This window comes from Camelus dromedarius, chromosome 4 (assembly GCF_036321535.1).
Source record: "Camelus dromedarius isolate mCamDro1 chromosome 4, mCamDro1.pat, whole genome shotgun sequence".
Lineage (NCBI taxonomy): Eukaryota > Metazoa > Chordata > Mammalia > Artiodactyla > Camelidae > Camelus > Camelus dromedarius.
The window spans coordinates 11,030,440-11,050,705 of NC_087439.1; the positions used below are offsets into that span (position 1 = coordinate 11,030,440).

Genomic DNA, 20,266 nt, shown 5'->3' on the forward strand with positions numbered 1-20,266 from the left:
GCAAATGTTCCTATCAGTCACAATTAAAGTAAAAATACATTATCTCATGTATTAGATTTTTTTTTAATGAAGTAAAGATTATTAAAAGAAATAGCACTTATGGCTCTTCTACTGATGGTAATTCTTAATGTTAATAAACTATTCTTCCTCACACACTGGATTACTAAATGTAAACTGTAAGTGAGTTCACAAACCACAGTCAGGAGATCAACTATTTCATTTTTTAAAAGAAGGAAAGAGTCATTTGAAGGAGGAAAAAAAAAATGCAGTTATACTCACCTAGTATAAAGCATCAGAACACTTTACTCTTGTTAAATAAACTAACCATGGTTGGAAAAGCTTTGCATTTAAAACTAAATTTCAAAGTATTTTATTTTATTAACAGTTTAACCTCAGAGACCCACCCATTTAAGCTTGCTGTCTATGTTTCCTGTTGAGTGTGGAAATTTCAGAGAAAAAAATACCACACTTCATCAGTGTGTTTGCAATGTGGTAAATTTATTTTCTGATCATGGCACCTTATTTTTCTGTTGCGTGGGAATACTCTTTTGCTTTCTTCTTAGGTATTACATGATAATTGAAAAAGTATGAAAGCAATTCAAAGAGTTTCTGTTTATACTGCCAACTAGAAGTCCAAGGAGTGGACAAGAATTCTAGAATTCTGTAACACTCTAAGAGAATAATTTAATAATTCCTAAAACCATTAGAATATTTTGATGGATATGCATCAGATCATCACAATCCCAGAAAAGCTTAGTCTTTCAGAAACAGTGGGATCATAAAACCAGACTATTAAAACCTCATTCTACCTGATAACTTATTATTTCAAGGAAGATTCACAAAATTCCAGCATAAAAAAAGAAACAGGACAGTTAATTGGGACTCATTATATTGGAAATTTTAGGTCTACTACTCATTGAATACTGCATATTTGTTTTATAAAATAACCTGTTAGACAATTTCACATTTTAATGATGCATATGTAAGATGAAAAACTAAAACACAAGTATAACTATCTTCATATTTCTCAAAATCTGATATGATCAAAAATATTAAAGCATTAACACATAGTCATTTGCATGTGATATTAACATTAATATATAAACACTTATGATTTAGTATTCATATTAGGATATTACTATAGTAGAACTAGTTATAAAATCATGTTCAGTATTTTTATAAATATCAAGTAAGGAAAAAAGTTAAGCTTCTTGTTAGGGAAAGAATAAAAAAGTATAAGTATTTTGTTACGGTGCAGTTTTAACAGAAAAGAATCAGAAAAATATTTATTTTGATTTTAACAAGTCTGAAGGGAGTTACAGTACTAAGAACTAGAACAAATATATACATTTTAAGTTAAAACAAAGTTGATAGGAAGGAAATTATTTCTTTCTCAAGAGCAATTTCAAGGAAAATGTCTTCAAATTAACATTTTACTATACATATTACCTTTGTACAGGTCCTTAGTACTTTCTAACTGGAAACAAGGGTAGCTAAGACTGCAAAAAGGAGGAATTTGAATAATTTCAGTAGCCATATCTGTTAGGGTAGACATCTCTGTGTTCTTACTTTTTTTTTCCTTCTTTCTGAAATAACCAGGCCACTAACATGACACCAAGATTTATATTTAATAGAGAAATAGACAATAAATCTAAACATAAAGATATAATAAATCAATTTGAAAACTTTCTTGAACAAATACTGAAATGAATTGATCATTCAAATTCAATCAAACTTACCATAGCAAAATGCTATAGCCCTGACCAGCTAAATCTTTCCTGTATCAAGGCATTTTTCACTGACAATTTTCCTGTTAGGTAGATTATTCATAGACAAATCAAGATGAGGGTAAGCCAGAATGAAGAAAATTTTTATTATTCAACACATAAAAATCATGTTTTAATGATTTGTTTCAAATGTCCTTACTCCAAAGAACTCGTAATATTATTTATTATTTATTTTTACAAGCATTCTGGGCATAGTACTGGCACAGCCTCAGACAGTCTTAGCAATGACTCTGGCTCTGGAGGCAGATATGTGCCAGGATAAAGGGAAGAATCTTAAAGTTGAATCTACAGCTTAGGATAAAAGGATTTAACTGTTTAAGATTTACTGACATTATAAATGACTAGATTTTTCAACATCAAAGAAAATTCCCGATATGTCAAGTGAAAAAAAAAAAGCAACAAAAAGTATAAAACAATTTTAAAACAAATAAAATATATACATTATACATATAAGTATCTCTGTGAGTGTATACATGGTAAAATCCTGAATACTAAATACCAAAAAAATTTTAAATGACTGTGTTGGGGTCACGTTTTTTCTTTACATTATTTTGCGTTACTGGAACTTTAAGAAAAATAATAAGCTATCCCTTTTATGAGTAGAAAAAACAATAAAGCAATTTCTACTTTAAGAGGAAAAAAAAAAACAAATTTTACTCTAGAAACAAAGCAGGGAGGTCTTTTGGATAAAGACTAAGAGCAAAATTAAGGTAAAATCAAAAGCAAAATTCTCTTAATTCTCATTTATTAAAACTCTCAGACCTCCAAAGGCAGTAGAATCCAAGCACAAGAAGTCTTAAAGGACTTACCCTCTTTAAGCCATTTTCACTGAAAATACACCGCTTCTTTTAAAGAACATCTACCATATTCCAAACATTAGAGAGTTATGGCTACTGCAGTGAGTAAAATACACAAAACTCCGGCCCTCCTAAAGCTTACATTCTAGTGCAGGAGAAGGGCAATAAACAGGATCATCTTTCACATCCCTGAGACACGAAAGGAGTTAAGCATTCAGCTCTCACGCAGAACAACAAAAACTACTGTATAAAGGTTAAAGCGTGGGTTAGAACCTGGAATGCCTGGGTTAGAATCCTGACTACATCCGTTACTATCTGTATAATCTCAGGTAAATTATTCAACCTTGTTCAGTTTTCTCATCTGTAATGGATTTATTAACTCATTGAGTTACGGGGATTTTGAGTTAATATACAAAAATTGTCTGACACAGTTAAGTACAAAATAAATGTCAGCCATAATTTGATTAACTGGCCATCCTCTTTCCACTCACCTACTATACAGAGATTCTATCACAGTTTACAGGTCGATCTTCCACCCTCCCTCAAATTTTTATTTGGGAACATTTCAAACATGAACGTAAAGCAGAGAGAATAGTTTAAAAAACCCTGGGCACTCAGGACCCAGGTTCAACAATTATTATCATGGTGAATCTTGTTTTATCTCTACCACTTCCTCTAGCCCTCTCAGTCCAATTATTTTTAAGCAAATCCTAGAAATCATATATTTGTAAATACTTCAGTTTATCACTCAAAAACAAAAGAATTCCACCACATTTTTAAAAATGCAAGTCAGTTTATATCCCTTCCATGCTCTCAGCCCCTAATGGCTTCTACTGAAAATCCTAAATCCTTACCATTTCTAACCTAGGGCCATTCAAATTCAGGCTGCTGCTTTCACTTTGTTTTTTGGGTTTTGTTTGTTTGTTTTTTTTAATTGAAGTACAGTCACTTACAATGTGTCAATTTCTGGTGGACAGCACAATGTCCCAGTCATGCATATACATACATATATTAGTTTTCATATTCTCAAATTCAGGCTGCTTCTTACCTCTCTAACCATCTCCTCTCCCATTGCCTTGCTCACCCTGGCCCATTATTGGCCAACTCTTCCTGAAACATAACAAGCAGGCTCCAGCTCTATGGCCTTCCACTGGCTCAGTCCTTTACTTATATTAGGTATCTGTTGCATCATCAGAATTTAAGCTCCATGAGACTAAGATGTATATCTTATTCGTCATTGTATTCTCAGGTCCTGAAACAATGCTCAGCAGAGTAGGTCTTCAATAAATATTTGCTGCCACCAATTTGGTCAGTCTCCCTCTGTCAGAGCTCTGCATCTGATTATTTAACCATCTACCGGATAATCCTGTTAGATTGTTGCTTGGGCATCTCAGACTAGACCTGTGCTAGCTTAACTCCTTTCTCCATCACAAATTTGTTCTCTCTCCTGTAACCCCTATCCATTGTATGTCACTCAAATCCGATAGTCTTTTCAGATACTCCTGTATCTCACAGACCTCCACCTCAACAACTCCTGCTAGTTCTACCCACAAAAAAATGTTCCTCAAATTTGTTCCCTATTAACCATTTCATTACCAATGTTTTAGTTCAGGCCTTCTTCACTTACCTCTGGATTACTGCAATGATCCAATGGTCTCTGGGTACCCAGTCTTTACTTCTAATTTATTCTCTACTCTTGCTCATAAAACTTTTTTCTAAATCATAAATCTGATCATGTCACCTTACTCACTGAAAAGCAAACTGGTGGCCTTTCTCTTGCCTTTTGAGATGGCCTGCACTCTGTCTATGGAGAGTGTATCTACTTTTGCTTTAAACACACCGCCCCCATGCCTTGTGGTCTGTCTGGCCTTCTGAAATGGCCTACACTTGGTCTATGGAGTGTACATCTTTCTGAATAAATCTTCTTTTACTCAAAAAAAGAAAAAAAAAAAGACAAACTGGCTATTATCACATCTTAAAAAACAAAGATAACAAAATGGCACCAAAATAAAAAGCAACTTATTTCTTAACATGAATTAAATAAATACAGAAATGGGCTGGATAATATATGAAGTGAGGCATCATGTTTCTTAAAAATGTTAACAAAAGGGAAACAAACCTTCCAACAAAATGTTATATTAATAAAATAATACCTGATTCAGCCTAGTCAGAGCTATAATGCTTGGCACAGGATTAATTTAGCCCACTAAAAAAAAGTTTGAGTAAACTAGACAAACTGTTTCATTATTCCTTCAACATAATTTATTGCTTACTTGAAGAAAGGATCATGTGATAATTCTGTAATCATATTTGGAAAAAGAGCTTTTAATAATTTTAACCTTGCTTTTAAAAAAATTCAGAAACTGAAACAGAAGTGGCTTACCTTGCAAATATCCTGTCTTTATTTGCCTTTTCTTTGCCATACTGAACTGACTGGACTTCAGTTCTCCCACTGAAATACATAAGACGTGCAATAATAAAAATCTTAAAGAGAACTATGAGATAAAATGACAATATACAAGATGACTATATTACAATTTCATAAGAGACAAGCTATTTCTAGTGGAGAAAAGGGAGCAGAAGGTAAAAGGAAAGAATGACTACATTTCAGCTCTATGTGAACAGATGAAGCTTAATTACATTTCTTCCATTAATGAACAATGATGTGCTACAATAAAACTTTGTTTTCAGATATTCCTTTATTTGAGAGTGACTATGAAAGAAATAATTTTGTATGAGACGAATTCCTTCTCTGCTATGCCGTGGAAAGGCACTCCCACTAGACTCAGAGATAGGTTGCTATGTCCCAGCTCATCTAAGCCCTGCCCTCATCCCATATGTCTGTGCTTTGGCTACTACTCTTTAATCAAGGGCCTGAAAAATTGGGGGATCTTGAAGAACTGCTTTTTCCTTGAGCAAGCTTTCCTTCCTTGTCTCCTGATAATGATCATAGGTACAGCCTCAAATCCCTCCATGCCCAGATGCAGGCAACTCCAGGTATTTTTATATAGGAAAGAACTAAGAACAGAAATATGGCTGGGAGTTGGGTATGACAGAGGATTTGTTTTGAAGCTGACTTGACTAGCAAACACACTGTTCATGCATGGGAACTGATCTTCCTCTGTGGTACTCCAATGTGTTCTGAACAGATTTGTTTATAAAAACTTGGTTCTCAGTGAATTTGTTGCTTGACACATCACATTATTTAAGAGTGAATGAACATAAATGCCTAGTATATCAAATATAACTATTTACATAAAAAGAAATCTAATGCATATAAAAGCAGCCCAATAGAGGTTTCCAACGCTAAGCAAACAATTTTAAGATCATCTTCCATGGATAAGTATAGATAAATGTAAACAGAATCTGTTTGTTGCCATTTTAATGTAAAAGTCAAAAACATTACCACAATTTTAAAATTTAGGTAAGTTGAAGTTTCTTAAGAAACTGTATTTCCTCTAAAAAGGTAAACTGTACTTGCAATTGTGAACCAGGTAATGGATTAAGGTTCACCACTGTTTGTATTCCTACATTAAAACAATGATTGTAATCCCCTGGATATTTTGGAACGGAGATAAGAAGGGTGTGTGTGTGAAGAGTTTGGTAGAGGAAGTAGTAAATGCTCTGATATTCCAAGTTCCAACTCTCCGTCTTAATAATACTACATTTCAAGTATTGTAAAAGTTCTAGCACTCCCAACCACTGCTTATTACGAGGAAAAAAGGCAGACAGTTAATGTGTATCCATTAGTCATAGGACTGTGCTCAGATAAACATTTGTCATGCTACCATTCCTACCTCATTGACAAGATTATTAATCATTTTGATGATTAAAAGGTCTTTTGGATATGTAAAGGACTATAAACAAAAAACTCACCTGTTACAACTATAAACATACATGGTTTACTTATATACACTAATTTAATTTAAGGTCAACTGAGCTATTATAGGCCTCAATCCTGTCCGTCTCTGCTCTCCTAAGTTTTCTAGAGGCTGTGAGACAACAAACTCCATCTTCGAAGTCCCTCTGCAGGTTGGCTTTCTGTTAGGTTCTGCTTTTTTTTTGGTGGGAGATCAGAAAGTGGGGCAAGTCAAAAGCAGATGACTGGCAGATGCCGGTAGCTACTGTAACAACAGTGGGGATAGGACACAGAGAAACCGAACCTTGTGGGTGGCACCATCCCTGATCGAAGCAGCACCTCTCTGGCAGATCCAGAACTGCCTGTGACAATGCCTCTAACAGTACATTAGCAGGTATAGGCTTGCAGACTCCAGCCTAGAAGTAACACAAGCTTCTGATCCTAAGTCATTACCCATTCTACCTGTTTGCTTCTCCAAAACCCCCCTCCTTTTGCTTTTCCAGCGTTTTTCACACCTGTGTAACCAAAGGCCTCAATGAAATTGCTTTTATTTGAAAAATCAAAATGGCTTTCTGTTTCCCTGACTGATACATTAATTTTCCAGCGAGGAGGACATTATTACTCAAAAGGCTAAATTAACTAGTTGAATTTTGTAATTAAAAATATAAAGATAAAATTCAAATACGAGGGAGAAATTAAGTGTTTATATTTCATATTATCCATAATATTATTCTTTAGGAGTCTAGCATTATTAGAACAAAATGCAAAACTGTACCATAATCTAAGAACACTAAATTCTGACAGTAAGATATTCATCTTTAGGACAATGAGAAATACCAATTGGGGAGAGAATATAGGCTTATTATAAGCAATTCAAGCAATATATAAAAGCATAACAAAAAAAGTAAACAGATTTAGCCATAGACTTACCCCTAAGAAATAATCTCCATTATGAACAGGTAAAAATTATTCTGAAACTCTATATATACATAGAAGAGGCTACACAGAAAAGACTATAAATAGAATTCTATCACAATGTGATAATGCTATATATGTCACAATGAAAACAATATTAAAAGGATTTCCCTTGAATTAAAGGAAATAAAAATGCTGCCATTCATTTTAAAAGAAGAGGGAGGAGGAGGATAATAAAAAGGTCAGGAAAACCTTAAAAAATTAGTGTGTTAACATTTAATTTTTATTAATACAGATTCTCATATTTTACTAGTCCCTTGCTTCCCTCTTGTTTTCTTAGTTATATTATTATTTCTTAGTTATACCATTACTTCTACCTCGTCAAAGTTTATAACATTTTAATTCTATTCTATAGTTATAATTCTTATAGTTGTCAAGGATTGGTTCCATATTTAAAGAATTTAATCTCTATTCTTAGTTCTTTCACCAAGATTCTTCTTGAGTTATTGTGATTTATCTCTTACATAGCTTAATTTCACCATTAATTTCTTCTTTTCAAATTGGGCTCAGGAATGTTACATTCCCTGAAGTTTTATATATTTGATAATGCTTATCTATTGACTTTAGACTTGAATGGGAACCTGGCTAAGATTAAGTATTTTTCAGTCACCTTTTTCCTTTGAGACTTGGTAGACAAAGGGTGGCCCACAAGCTATACACAAGCCTGAAGAAAAGTTTTATTTGGCATTCACAGTGAAATCTTTAATCCAAACTGATAAACCTCTAGCAAGACTTATAAGGTAAAAAAAGAGAAAGATACAAATTACCAATATCAAGAATGAGAGAAATGACATTACTACATTCTGGAGATACTGAAACTATAATTGGGGAGTGTTACAAACTTTATGCCAAAAACTTTCAAAAACTTAGACAAAATAGATAAATTCCTTGAAAAACATATACTACCAAAGCTTGCCCAGGAAGAAAGAGAAAACCCGAACTGGTTCATATGTATTAAAGAATTTGAATGCATTGTTCAAAAGATTTCTATGAATAAAACTTCTTCCCTAGGTGGATTAATTGGAAAATTCTATCAGATATTTTTAAAGGAAATAAAATCACCACAGAAACTCTTCTAGAAAACTAAAAATGAGGGAGTAATTCCCTACTCGTTCAATGAAGCCAAAATTACCCTGAAACCAAACCTGATAATAATATTATAATAAAAGAAAATTAAAGAAAAATATCCTTCATGAACATAAATGCAAAAATTCTGAAGAAAATGTAAGCAAATTAAATAATATATAAAAAGAATAATAAATCATAACCAAGTGGGGTTTCTCCCAGGAATATAGGGTTAGTTTACCACCTGAAACTCAATCCATGTAATTTATCACATAAACAAACCAAAAAGAAAACCCTTATGATCATCGTAATAGTTGCAGAAAAAGCATTTGACGAAAACCAATATCCAATCCTAATAAAAAACAAATGAGAAACAGAGGCACTCTCTGTAAATATTTAACAAGGATACAATGGAAATTATAGCATGCCTAGACTGTAAATAATTAAACATAGCTGATTTATTTAGAAAATAATGGCTTGGAATACAGTCAATGGAACAGGTTTCTCAAGTCTGGTTATATCATGAGAACCTATAGAACTTTTTGCTAATACAGACAAAGGGACCACACTCCTTGCAGATTTTGACTCAGTGGGTATGTGTGAGTAATAAAGACTATAGTTCAATAAAGTAGTCTTTATTTTAAAGGGAGGAAAAATCCAACAGTAAAGCATCAAAGCATAAGCAATACTTACCAGTACCGGAATTTTGAACCTAATGTAAAATAATGTGCAAAAAAATTCTTTTGAGGTGGAAGAGGTCTGTCCAAACGGAAGAATGTGTGGTGTTCTACACATGCTTTCCACAAATTTTTACATGCTCTGTAATTCACCATGTTAAATCCCAATAATGTTTCTCTAGATTCATGCTGTAATAAATGATAAAATGAAGAAAATATGAAAATGTCAGGATCTAATGCTCCATTTAATTTACTTTTTACAGATAAATATTCTAGCCTTACAAACACTAATCCCTCAAGTATCTTTGTTGCTTCCAGTAAAAAAGCAGTAAAATAAATGGAAAGGTATGCAAAATCTGGATGTCATTCAGCAATATTACAACTCTTAGGAACTTTCACTTTAGAACATAGTTAGAAATAAATTTAAAAATTGATACATAACTGTTTTAAAAATTTACTGTTTGTATATATATATAAAAAACTTACTAGCTATAATTGGTTCAAACTATAATCCTGGCCCACAAATTAAACTTATTAAGATATATCAACACACCTTTCAAAAATATCTCTAAATTTATAAATCTGTCAAGACTGTAAATAAGTAAATAAAAACATTCAGCAGTCCTGAACACTATTTTGAAACTTGTATTTTAAAATAATAGTAGAACAGAAGCATTTCGTTAATTTTTCTTTAAAAATCTGGCACAAATGACTATTTAAATAAATAGTTCCACTGAAGAAAATCACATATAGTAAGACATACATGTCCTACGTGGATTTATGATTGATTTTCACACAATGAGTGCAACCTTTGAACCGTCAGCCAGAGCAAGAAATGGATCATTACAAGCACCTCTGAAGTATCCCTTGTCTTCCCTTTCTACCTTCACAAATATGAGCACTCTTCTGACTTTTGTTATGTTATAGATTAGTTATGCTTGTTTTTCAACTTTATATACATGGAATCATACATGTATGTCTTTAGGTCTGACTTCTTTTGTTCAGTATTATGTTTCTGTATTCATCCATGTAATTGTGAAGTAGTAATTGACTCATTTTCATTCTACATAGTATTCTATTATTGTTGATACATATTTGATGTTTCTAGTTTGGTGATATAAAATATTGCTCCTATATATACACTCATCCCTATATTTTGTCTGATGTGCTAATTTCTGTCATTGGATCACAGATACGCATGTATTCTAGATATTACCCAACAGTTTTCTAAAATGATTATACCAGTATATGCTCCCTCCTACCAGCAGTGCATGCTTCTGGTTACACACATACACAAAAATACTTGTCATATTTTAGTGATAATTTGTACTTCCCTGAAGTTTAATAAGGTTCAACACTTTGTCACGTTATATAGGCCACGTGGATTTCTGAAGTGTCTGTTCAAGTCATTAGCATGTTTCTGAATTGGTCTGGATATACAACCGAGGACATGGTGTATATCTGTGTGTGTATTATACACATATTCTGTGCTATTTTACTTTCTAAATGATGTCTTTTGATGAACATAGTTCTTAATTTTAACACAGTCCAAGTTATTGATCTTTTCTTCTAAGGTTAGTTTTTCCTTCTATGCCCTATTAACAAAATCTTTGCCTATCAAAAGATCATGAAGATACTTTCCATAACTAAAATATAGTAAAATGCCCATGTATAAATATTAAACTATGATGTTAGAAGACAATATGCTTAAAATACCATTTCTTGATCACCAGGCAAGTCTTAATTATGCTTAACAATTGCTTTGTATGCAACAACACTACTTCAGAGAATGGTTGTGAAGATGAAGTGATAAGAAAATGGTTCATATATTACTAGGCACATAGTAATACTTCAATAAATAATAATAAATATTCTTCTTATTATTACTAATAACAATACTACTATAATGGGAAGCAAATTAGAAAGGTTGACTTCAACACTGCCTCTTACCAATATAATTATTTAAAGTAAAATACTTGTTCTCTAGTTTCCAGACATGATTCATTATATTTCAGTCAACATTTTTAAACAGGTACAAGAATGTTCACTAACAATATTAGTCATAATAGCCAAAACCTGGAAATGGCAAAGTTGTCCACTAACACAGTAGGAATGAATAACTAATTTATGCTATATTCATTCAGTAGAATACCACACAGCAATGGGAAAAACTATTGCTATGTGTAACAACATGGATGAATCCCACAATGTCAAGGCAAAGAAGGGAGACAAAAAGAAAACATTAGGATTTCATTTTCTAAAGCTTAAAAATAAACAAACTAATCCACATGTTACAAATGAGAATAATGTTTATCTTGAGAAAAGTTAATGACTGCTAGTGGGCCACTAATAACAGCTTCTGGGGTATAAGTAATGTCCTACATAATAACAGTATATATGATATACTTACCAAGCACTATACTTAGTTTTACTTCAATAAAAACCTTCTTGAAAAAAACTTCCATATTTTGTGAGTATAAATGATGAAACATAGTCACTTAGTAGATCAATACCCTCTGATAAAATACATCTGATTCAAAAATATTTTTAAGGTTATGAATACATTTTACATACATATACACATATAAATATCCTGAAATGTGCATTAATATGTCAAGACTTATAATATTCTAAGTCAAAGGATATGGTTAGTTTAATTTGACGAAATAGATAAAATCATTTATAAGGTGAAATTCTTTCCAACACTGTACTTTCCATAACTCAATATGCTGTATTTAATATATAAAAAGGACATTACCACTTCAACAAAGGGAGGAAATGTACTAAACATTCATAAACTGGAAACATAACTAAACACTCAGGTTCCCTAAAATGAAATGAATGTATACATGAAAGGAAGCGCTAGTTAACAAAAAAACAAAAAAACAAAAAAAAAGGGAAAAGAAAAAGGACATATAAAATGCTCAGTTACTGACTTCATGGATGTACTCTGGGGACCAAGAATGAACATCACAATTGAGATCAGTTTCTAAGTTCAAGAGATAGCAGGATGGATATGCAGAATATCTTTAAATCAGAACCATAGGGGAGGGTATAGCTCAAGTGGTAGAGCTGAGTGGTATAGCTCAAGTGCTTAGCATATATGAGGTCCTGGTTCAATCCTCAGTACCTCCTCTAAGAATAAATAAATCAATAAATCTAATTACCTTCCTCCATCAAAAAAAAAAAAAAAAAAAGGCTTCAGAAACACTGGGAAATACACTTTTCATAAAACGTGAATTAATTAACTCAGTAGGCAATTATCAACAGTATTAACAACACTTTTACTCTCACTAAAAGTTCTGTCATGAATGACTAATTATTTCTTAAAAGACTCAATTTAATAAGTATTAGATCCACACTCACCAATTCTTTTCTAAGTTGAATAAAAAATTGTTTGCACTTGAAAGAAATTTTTACAATCTTCAACCTGGATAAAAAGAGAATGAATTGGAGTGCATGAATAATTGAATAAAGATGACAGTATTAACAAAAAAGTAATTAAAAAATATTTAAACTATATACAGAATAACATCTAAAAATTTAATTATAAATACATATATACAGTACATAAAGAATCTAAAGTTTTTGGTGATTCATGAAAAAATAATTAGAATTTATGTGCTCAATTGAGGAAAGTTTTATTAGAATATTTAGTGTGAACTAACACTTCCCAATTTTATATCTAAAATACATAAAAACACATATCAAAAGTTAAAATTCCAAAAATACCAATAATGTATTTATTGATTCTTTGAAACTAAAGTAGTTTTCTGCTTATGCATGTAATGAGCTTGGAAATGATCCCTCCATCCTAACAACAAATAAAAAACTCAACAGACTGAAAATCAGCAACTCCTCTTGGATCCAAAAGAAAGGGGAGAGAACAAGGGAAACTTCTACCTCCAAGACTTGAGAGACTAACAGCTGAGTATAGGGAAACACAGCTTACAAGAGAAGAGACTCATGAGCAGAAACTGAGAGAGGAACCAGTGCTGGGGTATGAAATCTAAACTGTAATTTATAAATTGTTGAAGGCTCAGCGTGACCAACTCCAAGAGTTAAAAACTCCAAGGGGACCCAGTCATAGGAGGGTGCTGATAATATTGTGAGATTAACCTTGAGAATCTCAACCAGACTCTGAAAGTAAATATCAGAGAAAAATACTCTTGGGTTTCTGGCAGGAAAGGGGGGAAAGAACCATGTTGAAATAGGTCAGAGCACTCTGTTCTTACAAAGGTCTGCCTTTAGGGGAAACTAGTTAAACAGAAAAGAACCTGCTGGGGATATTATCAAGCCTAACTCCCACTCTACCCATCCTGACCCATGTAAGGGTGGAGCAAAAAACTGAGAAACACTTGAAAAGCTAAGTAATAGGCTAAAAGCTCTAATGGATAAAGAAGAAAGGAAAAAAGATGGGCAATATAAGCACAGAACAAAAATCGTAAGAACCCCAAAATACAAAATTAATATACAGAAATCTGTTGCATTTCTATACACTATGAACGAACTAACAAAAAGAAAAATTAAGGAAATAATCCCATTTACCACTGCATCAAAAAGAATCAAATACCCAGGAATAAACCTATCCAAGGAGGTAAAAGATCTATACTTGGAAAACTATAAGCCACTGATGAAAGAAATTGAAGATGACATAAAGAAATGGAAAGATATACCATGTTATGGATTGGAAGAATTTATACTGTTAAAATAACCATACTACTCAAGGCAGTCCACAGATTCAATGCAATCCCTATCAAGTTCTCAGTGGCATCTTTCACAGAACTGGAACAAAAAAATGTTAAAAATTGAGTGGGAACACAAAGGACCCTGAATAGCCAAAACAATTTTGAGAAAGAAGAATGGAGCTGTAGGAATCACTCTCCCTGACATCAGACTATACTACAGATCTAATAATCAAAACAGTATGGTACCCCATCAACAGACGGATGGATAAAGAAGATGTGCTACACACACACACACACACACACACACATATATATGATGGACTATTACTCAGCTATAAAAAAAGAATGAAATAAAGCCATTTGCAGCAAAATGGATGGATGTAGAGATTATTATATTAAGTGAAGTAAGTCAGAGAAAGACAAATATCATAGTCTCACTTACATGTGGAATCTAAAAAAAAAAAATGATACAAATGAACTTAATTTGTAAACCAGAAATAGACTCACAGACATAGAAAACAAACTTATAGTTATCAGAGGGGGAATGGTAGGGGGATAAATTAGTAGTTTGGGATTAACATATATACACTACTATATATAAAATAGATAAACAACAAGGTCCTACTGTATTGGACAGGGTACTATATTCAGTATCTTATAATAACCTATAATGGAAAAGAATCTGAAAAAGACTATATATCTATATCTATATCTATCTGTCTGTATATGTAACTGAATCACTTCACTGTACAACTGAAACATAACACTGTAAATCAACTATACTTCAATAAAATTTTTTTTAAAAAAGCTAGTATGAAGGTTAAAATACAAAAGTAATATAATCAACTAAAACTAAAATAACTAGCTAAGAGATACAAAAAAAAAAGATGTAAAATATGTCATCAAATACATAAAATGTGATAAGGGAAAAGTGAAAGCGTAAGAATAAAAATGACATTTTTCACAGAAATAGAACAAACTTGAATGGTACCATAAAAAACATGAATAGCCAAAGCAACTGTGAGAAAGAACAAAGCTGGAGGTATCGTGCTCCCTGATTTCAAACTATACTAAAAAGCTACAGTAATCAAAACAGTCTGGTACTAGCACAGAAACAGACACACAGATCACACAGAATACAGAGCCCCCAAATAATCCCATGCTCATATGATCAATTAATCTACAACAGAGGAAGCAAGAATATACAATGGAGAAAAGATAGTCTCTTCAATAAATGGTGTTGGGACACCTGGACAGCTACAGGCAGAAGAATGAAACTGGACAATTTTCTTATACCATATATAAAAATAAACTCAAAATAGACTGAAGACCTAAATGTAATACCTGATATCATAAAAGTCCTAGAAGAAAACATAGACAGTAACCACTTTGATATTGGGCTCAGTAATATTTTATTTGGTATGTCACCACAGGTAAGGACAGCAAAAGGGATGATATCCAAATATATAAAGAACTCATATAACTCAATATCAAAAACAAACTCAATTAAAAAGTGGACAGAGAACCTGAATAAACATTTTTACAAAGACGTACAGATGGCCAACAGGGATCTTACAAGGTGCCCAACATCACTAATTATCAGAGAAATATAAATCAAAGCTACAATGAGATATCACCTCACACCTCTCAGAATCACTATTATCAGAAAGACAAGAAAAAAACAATTGTTGGTGAGGGTGTGAAGAAAAGGGAATCTTTATTCACTGTTAGTGGGAATGTAAATTGGTGCAGCCTCTATAGAAAACAGTATGGAGGTTCCTCAAAAATCTAAAAATAGAACTACCATATGATCCAGCAATTCCACTTCTGGGTACTTACCCAAAGAAAATAAAAATAGTACATCTAAAAGATTTATGTTCCCCTATGCTCATCACAGCACTGTTTGTAACAACCAAGACATGGAAACAACCTAAGTGTCCATTGATAATGAATAGATGAAGATGTGGTATGTGTACACATATACACATACATACGTACATACGTATAATGGGATGTGACTTAGCCATTAGAAAGAACGAACTCTGGCAATGTGGATAGATCAAAAGGTATTATGCTAAGAGAAATAACTAGAAAGAGGAAAATACTGTATGATTTAATTTTTATGTGGTATCTAAAAAAACAAAACAAACAAAACAGAAAGAGACTCACAGATACAGAGAACAAACTGGTGGTTTCCAGAGGGGAGGCGGGTTCATGCAAAGACAAAATAGGTAAAGGGAATTTAGAAGTACAAACTTTCAGCTATAAAATAATTCATGGAGATGTAGTATATACATGGGGGCTATAGTCAATAACACTGTAATAATTTTATATGGTGACGGATGGTAAGTGGTCTTATTGTGGTGATTGTTTCATAATGTATAGAAATGTTGACTACGTGTACACTTGAAACTTACATGTTATATTAATTATAACTCAATAAAAATTTTATTGAAGCTTGTTTTATGACTCAAGATATTTTCTCTCCTAATAAACAGACCATGTACACTTGATAAGAATATGCACTCTGTTGTTACTAGGCACAGTACTGTACATCAATTATGTCAAAAGATTTAGCAGTTCTTGAATCTATTTCGGCACATTTTTTGTCTAGTTTTTGTACTGACTTCCGAGAGGGATATGATTGTAGAATTGTCTATTTTTCCTTATTTTTTGCTTCATGTATTTTGAAACTGTGTTACTATGCACATGAATACATACAACTGTTCCTGTCCTGGTATATGGGTCATATTTTCCTTTACCTTTGCTGGAAACCAGATGTTTTACATATTACATTGTAGTGTTATGCTTCTGGTGTTGCTCTTCAGGAAGGCACAGTCTTGGGTATGCCCACAGTAATCCTGAGATGACATAGGTACTAGCCATCCCATTCTTTCAAAAACCACACCCAACTGTAAAACTCCTCTAATTGCCAACATCTGCTCTATTGTTTCCAACAGTGCCCTGGGGCATGAATTCCTTTAGACACTAATCCAGTCAAACTGTGACTATTTCAAAGGAACAGTTTCTGAGGAAGGTGTCTGAGGCTACTATTTCCTGTGTTATTATTTTTTTTATCTCCTCTGTGGTCTTTGGATTTTCCTAGAGACTCTTTCTTAATTAGTCTGAGCTTTGCAGTTATTTAAGTTGTAACCCTCTCGTATTATACAAGATCTCTGTTGGTGTGGCAGTTAATTGTGGGGTTGGGGAGGAATCCTTCTTTAATCCTATAATTAGGTATCAGTGGTTCAGTGGTCTGTGCCCTTTGGCTTTGACCTTCAGTGCTTTTACAGCTCACCCCCTCCTTAGGTGAAACAATAAGTACAGAGGGACTGGAAATAGGTATTTCCTTTCCCCCACCTTGGTTAGGTTCTGGTAAAACCCACATTGGTTAAGTATTGGTAAAACAGATTTTCTTGAAGGCAGACCTTTGTTAAGAGAACAGAAAGATCTGAGCCTATTTCAAAATGGTTACTTTCTTGCTCAACTCCCCTCTCCTGCCCTCCATAGCATAAATGGATTTTTCTCCCATCTTTACCCTGAGAATCTGGTGGGCTGCCTGGTTGTAAAACTCATGATAGCATGGGGCTATTCCTAAGCAGGTCCTCCAAGAGTTTTTATCTGTCAAGCTAGTCTTTATTCAGTCTCCAGCAATTAGTTGATTATCCTTTAAGTATTCCTACCAGTTGCTGGCTGCAGTAGTGGTTTCTAGTCTTAGTAAGCTGTCATTCCTTGTATTCATCTGTCTTTCCAGTTTTCAGAGCTGCAGTATGCCCTCAGTTCTCTGAGGGACCTAAAAAGAGTTGTTGATTTTGAGTTTTATTGAGAACTTTTTTTCTTGTGAGGACAGGGGTGACAACTTCCAAGGTCTTTAGCTACTGGACTGGGAACCAGAACTCTCTCCTCCCTTTTTCATTTTACTAATGATGTTTTTTGATGAGCATTACTTTTAATGAAGTCTAATTTATAGAATCCAAATAACTCCCAATTCAGTATTCAACATTTTAAAAGTATGAACTTGAACTGGACAATTTAGGGATAACCATACATGGAAAGAAATGAGGGAGTATATTCATTACATGGGACACTAGTTTTTCTACGTGTAGCTCTGACTTGGAGAGAAGAGGTAAGTGAGAAGCTTGTGTTTCAGAATCTGAAAGACCCAGGTTTAAAGCTCTGCTTCATACTTATACTTGTTAACCCTGGGCCAGTCAACTTTTCTGGCATTTCATTCCCAGTTGCAGCGTCATAAGGTATAGATAAAATGCATTAAAATCCATGAGTGATTTTTTTTTTTCCCCTTGTCTTGACCTTATAAAACTATCAGTTCTTCCACCTTTACTCTAAACTCTTCATTCATGTAGAAATTCCACAATTTAATTTTTGGCCTGAATATCTTATATAAAATATTAACATAAGATAAATGTAGCTGAAATGTACATGATACAACATCAGAGCTGTAATAACTGTCAGTCTGCATCAAGTGATTTGTTTATGACTTCTTCAAGGAGACTTACACATTTTGCTAAAATATCAATTTAAAGGCAATGGCAATTCTCTGAACATTAATTTGAATAAAGGGGATGAGGCTGAAATGGTCCCTTATTCACATATAATATTAATAAGAAATATGTTGCTTTCGTGAAAATAGATCCATACTTTAAGAAGTAAAACCATATATTTGATGATTATCACAGAACTTAATGATTTCTTTGGAAGTCAACTGATACTGGAAATCAATTCTGAATCATAGGCATCTGTGGTATATTTATAAATGTATTCTTAATGTAGTATGTACTGCTATAAGCAGTTAGAATCAGAAGAAATTCTTATGTTCCAGGATGGTGCAGCTTTAACAACTTTAAATCCTATCTATTTAGTTTAATTCTTGAAAATAAAAATTTATAAGAATACTATGTAATATTTTCCAATCAATATCTTAAATGTTCATGCTCTTTTTTTTTTTTTTTAAACTTGTATAATAAAGACTTGGAAATATGAGTTCTATTTGTCAACATGAAACTGGCTTAAAGCATATTTACTAATAAAATACAAAAACAACTCTTCAGCATATGGAATATATAAAAATCCTTCATAATCTGAATCTAATTTATCTATTAAGCAACATCTTTTTAAATCCTTGCTCCCTTGCTTCTGTCCTCAATGAGGACAATTGGAAAAAAAAAGAAATTAAACCAAATATCCCATCATAGCCTCAACCCGCCACGTCCTTTCTTACTATTAGGCCTCTGCAAATGTTTGGTACCTCTACCCTGAATTCTCCCATTGACCCCTCTATATATACATTCCACACTTCCATTTCACTGAGGAAGTTTCTATTCATTGTTTAAACTCATTTCAAATATTATGGGGGACATTTAAATTTTCCCTAGAGAGATTATATCCTTGGTGTTTCCAAAAAAAATGTCAAAAACTCTTCTAGAATCCTTATTTTATAATAATAAAAAAGGAATATATAATATAGAATTTTTAATGCAGAAAAATTTAGATTATCATGATGTTATTTTAACCCATATCATCTGAAAAGAATTTATTTCTCATTTTGACATTTATATAAAATGTAAAATTAATAAAAAGTAAAATAAGGTATTTTTAATTGTCTTTAGTACAATCAGAAATGTATTAAAATTGAAGACACACATTTACCATTATGAAAATCAACAATAACTATCTTTTCTGAAGCTTTAATTTAATTTATAATTTTTCTTACTATGTTTTAAAATTAACTTTTATGTATCCACTTATAGGCAAGAACTATGTCTTGAACTGTTTTGTATTCTCCTCTGAACATAACAAAATTTGAAATATATAGGAAAAATTTAAAAGATGTGAGCTGAAACACTGAATACTCATTAGTTTTCTTTTATGAGCTTTAGAGAAATATTAAAATATAAAATGAAATGTCCCAATTTTAGGTGGACAATTAAATGAGCTCTGACAAATGTATTCAGTTGTGTAACTGCCACACACCAAAATCATCATGTAACAATTTCCAGCACCTCAAAATGTTCCCTTGGCACCCCTTTCCAGTCAATCACCTCCCCCCATTTTCAATCCCTGTCTACTAATAGTCTACTGTCTCTTTAATGTGTGTTTTCTAAAATTTCATATAAATATAACAGAGTACATCATCTTTTGTGTCAGGCTTCTTACACTTGGTATAATGTTTTGACGATAGGATCAACCATGTTGTTTAGTGTGTCAATAGTTCATTGCTTTTTATATGCTGTTTACTGCTAAACGGTATTCCATTGTGTAGATATACCACAATTTATTTGTCCATTCACCAACTGATGGACACTTGAAATTCTGTTCTTTGCTATTATGAATAATGTAGCTATGAACACAAGGTATACAATCTTTATATGAACTTACGTTTTCATTTTTCTCGGGTAAA

At 32.7% G+C, this 20,266-nt stretch overlaps 1 protein-coding gene across 4 annotated transcripts in view; it reads right to left on the bottom strand.

Moving 5' to 3' along the window:
- The window catches only part of PTPN4 (protein tyrosine phosphatase non-receptor type 4), a 151,958-nt gene that overhangs the window by 48,229 nt on the left and 83,463 nt on the right, over positions 1 to 20,266 (bottom strand). For all 4 annotated transcript variants that reach the window (XM_031451265.2, XM_064484685.1, XM_031451263.2 and 1 more), the window contains 3 exons: positions 12,527 to 12,590; positions 9,177 to 9,349; positions 4,968 to 5,036 (listed from right to left, as the gene is read on the bottom strand). In XM_031451265.2, the coding sequence (XP_031307125.1) occupies positions 4,968 to 5,036; positions 9,177 to 9,349; positions 12,527 to 12,590 (306 nt within the window). The remainder of the gene's footprint in view (positions 1 to 4,967; positions 5,037 to 9,176; positions 9,350 to 12,526; positions 12,591 to 20,266) is intronic.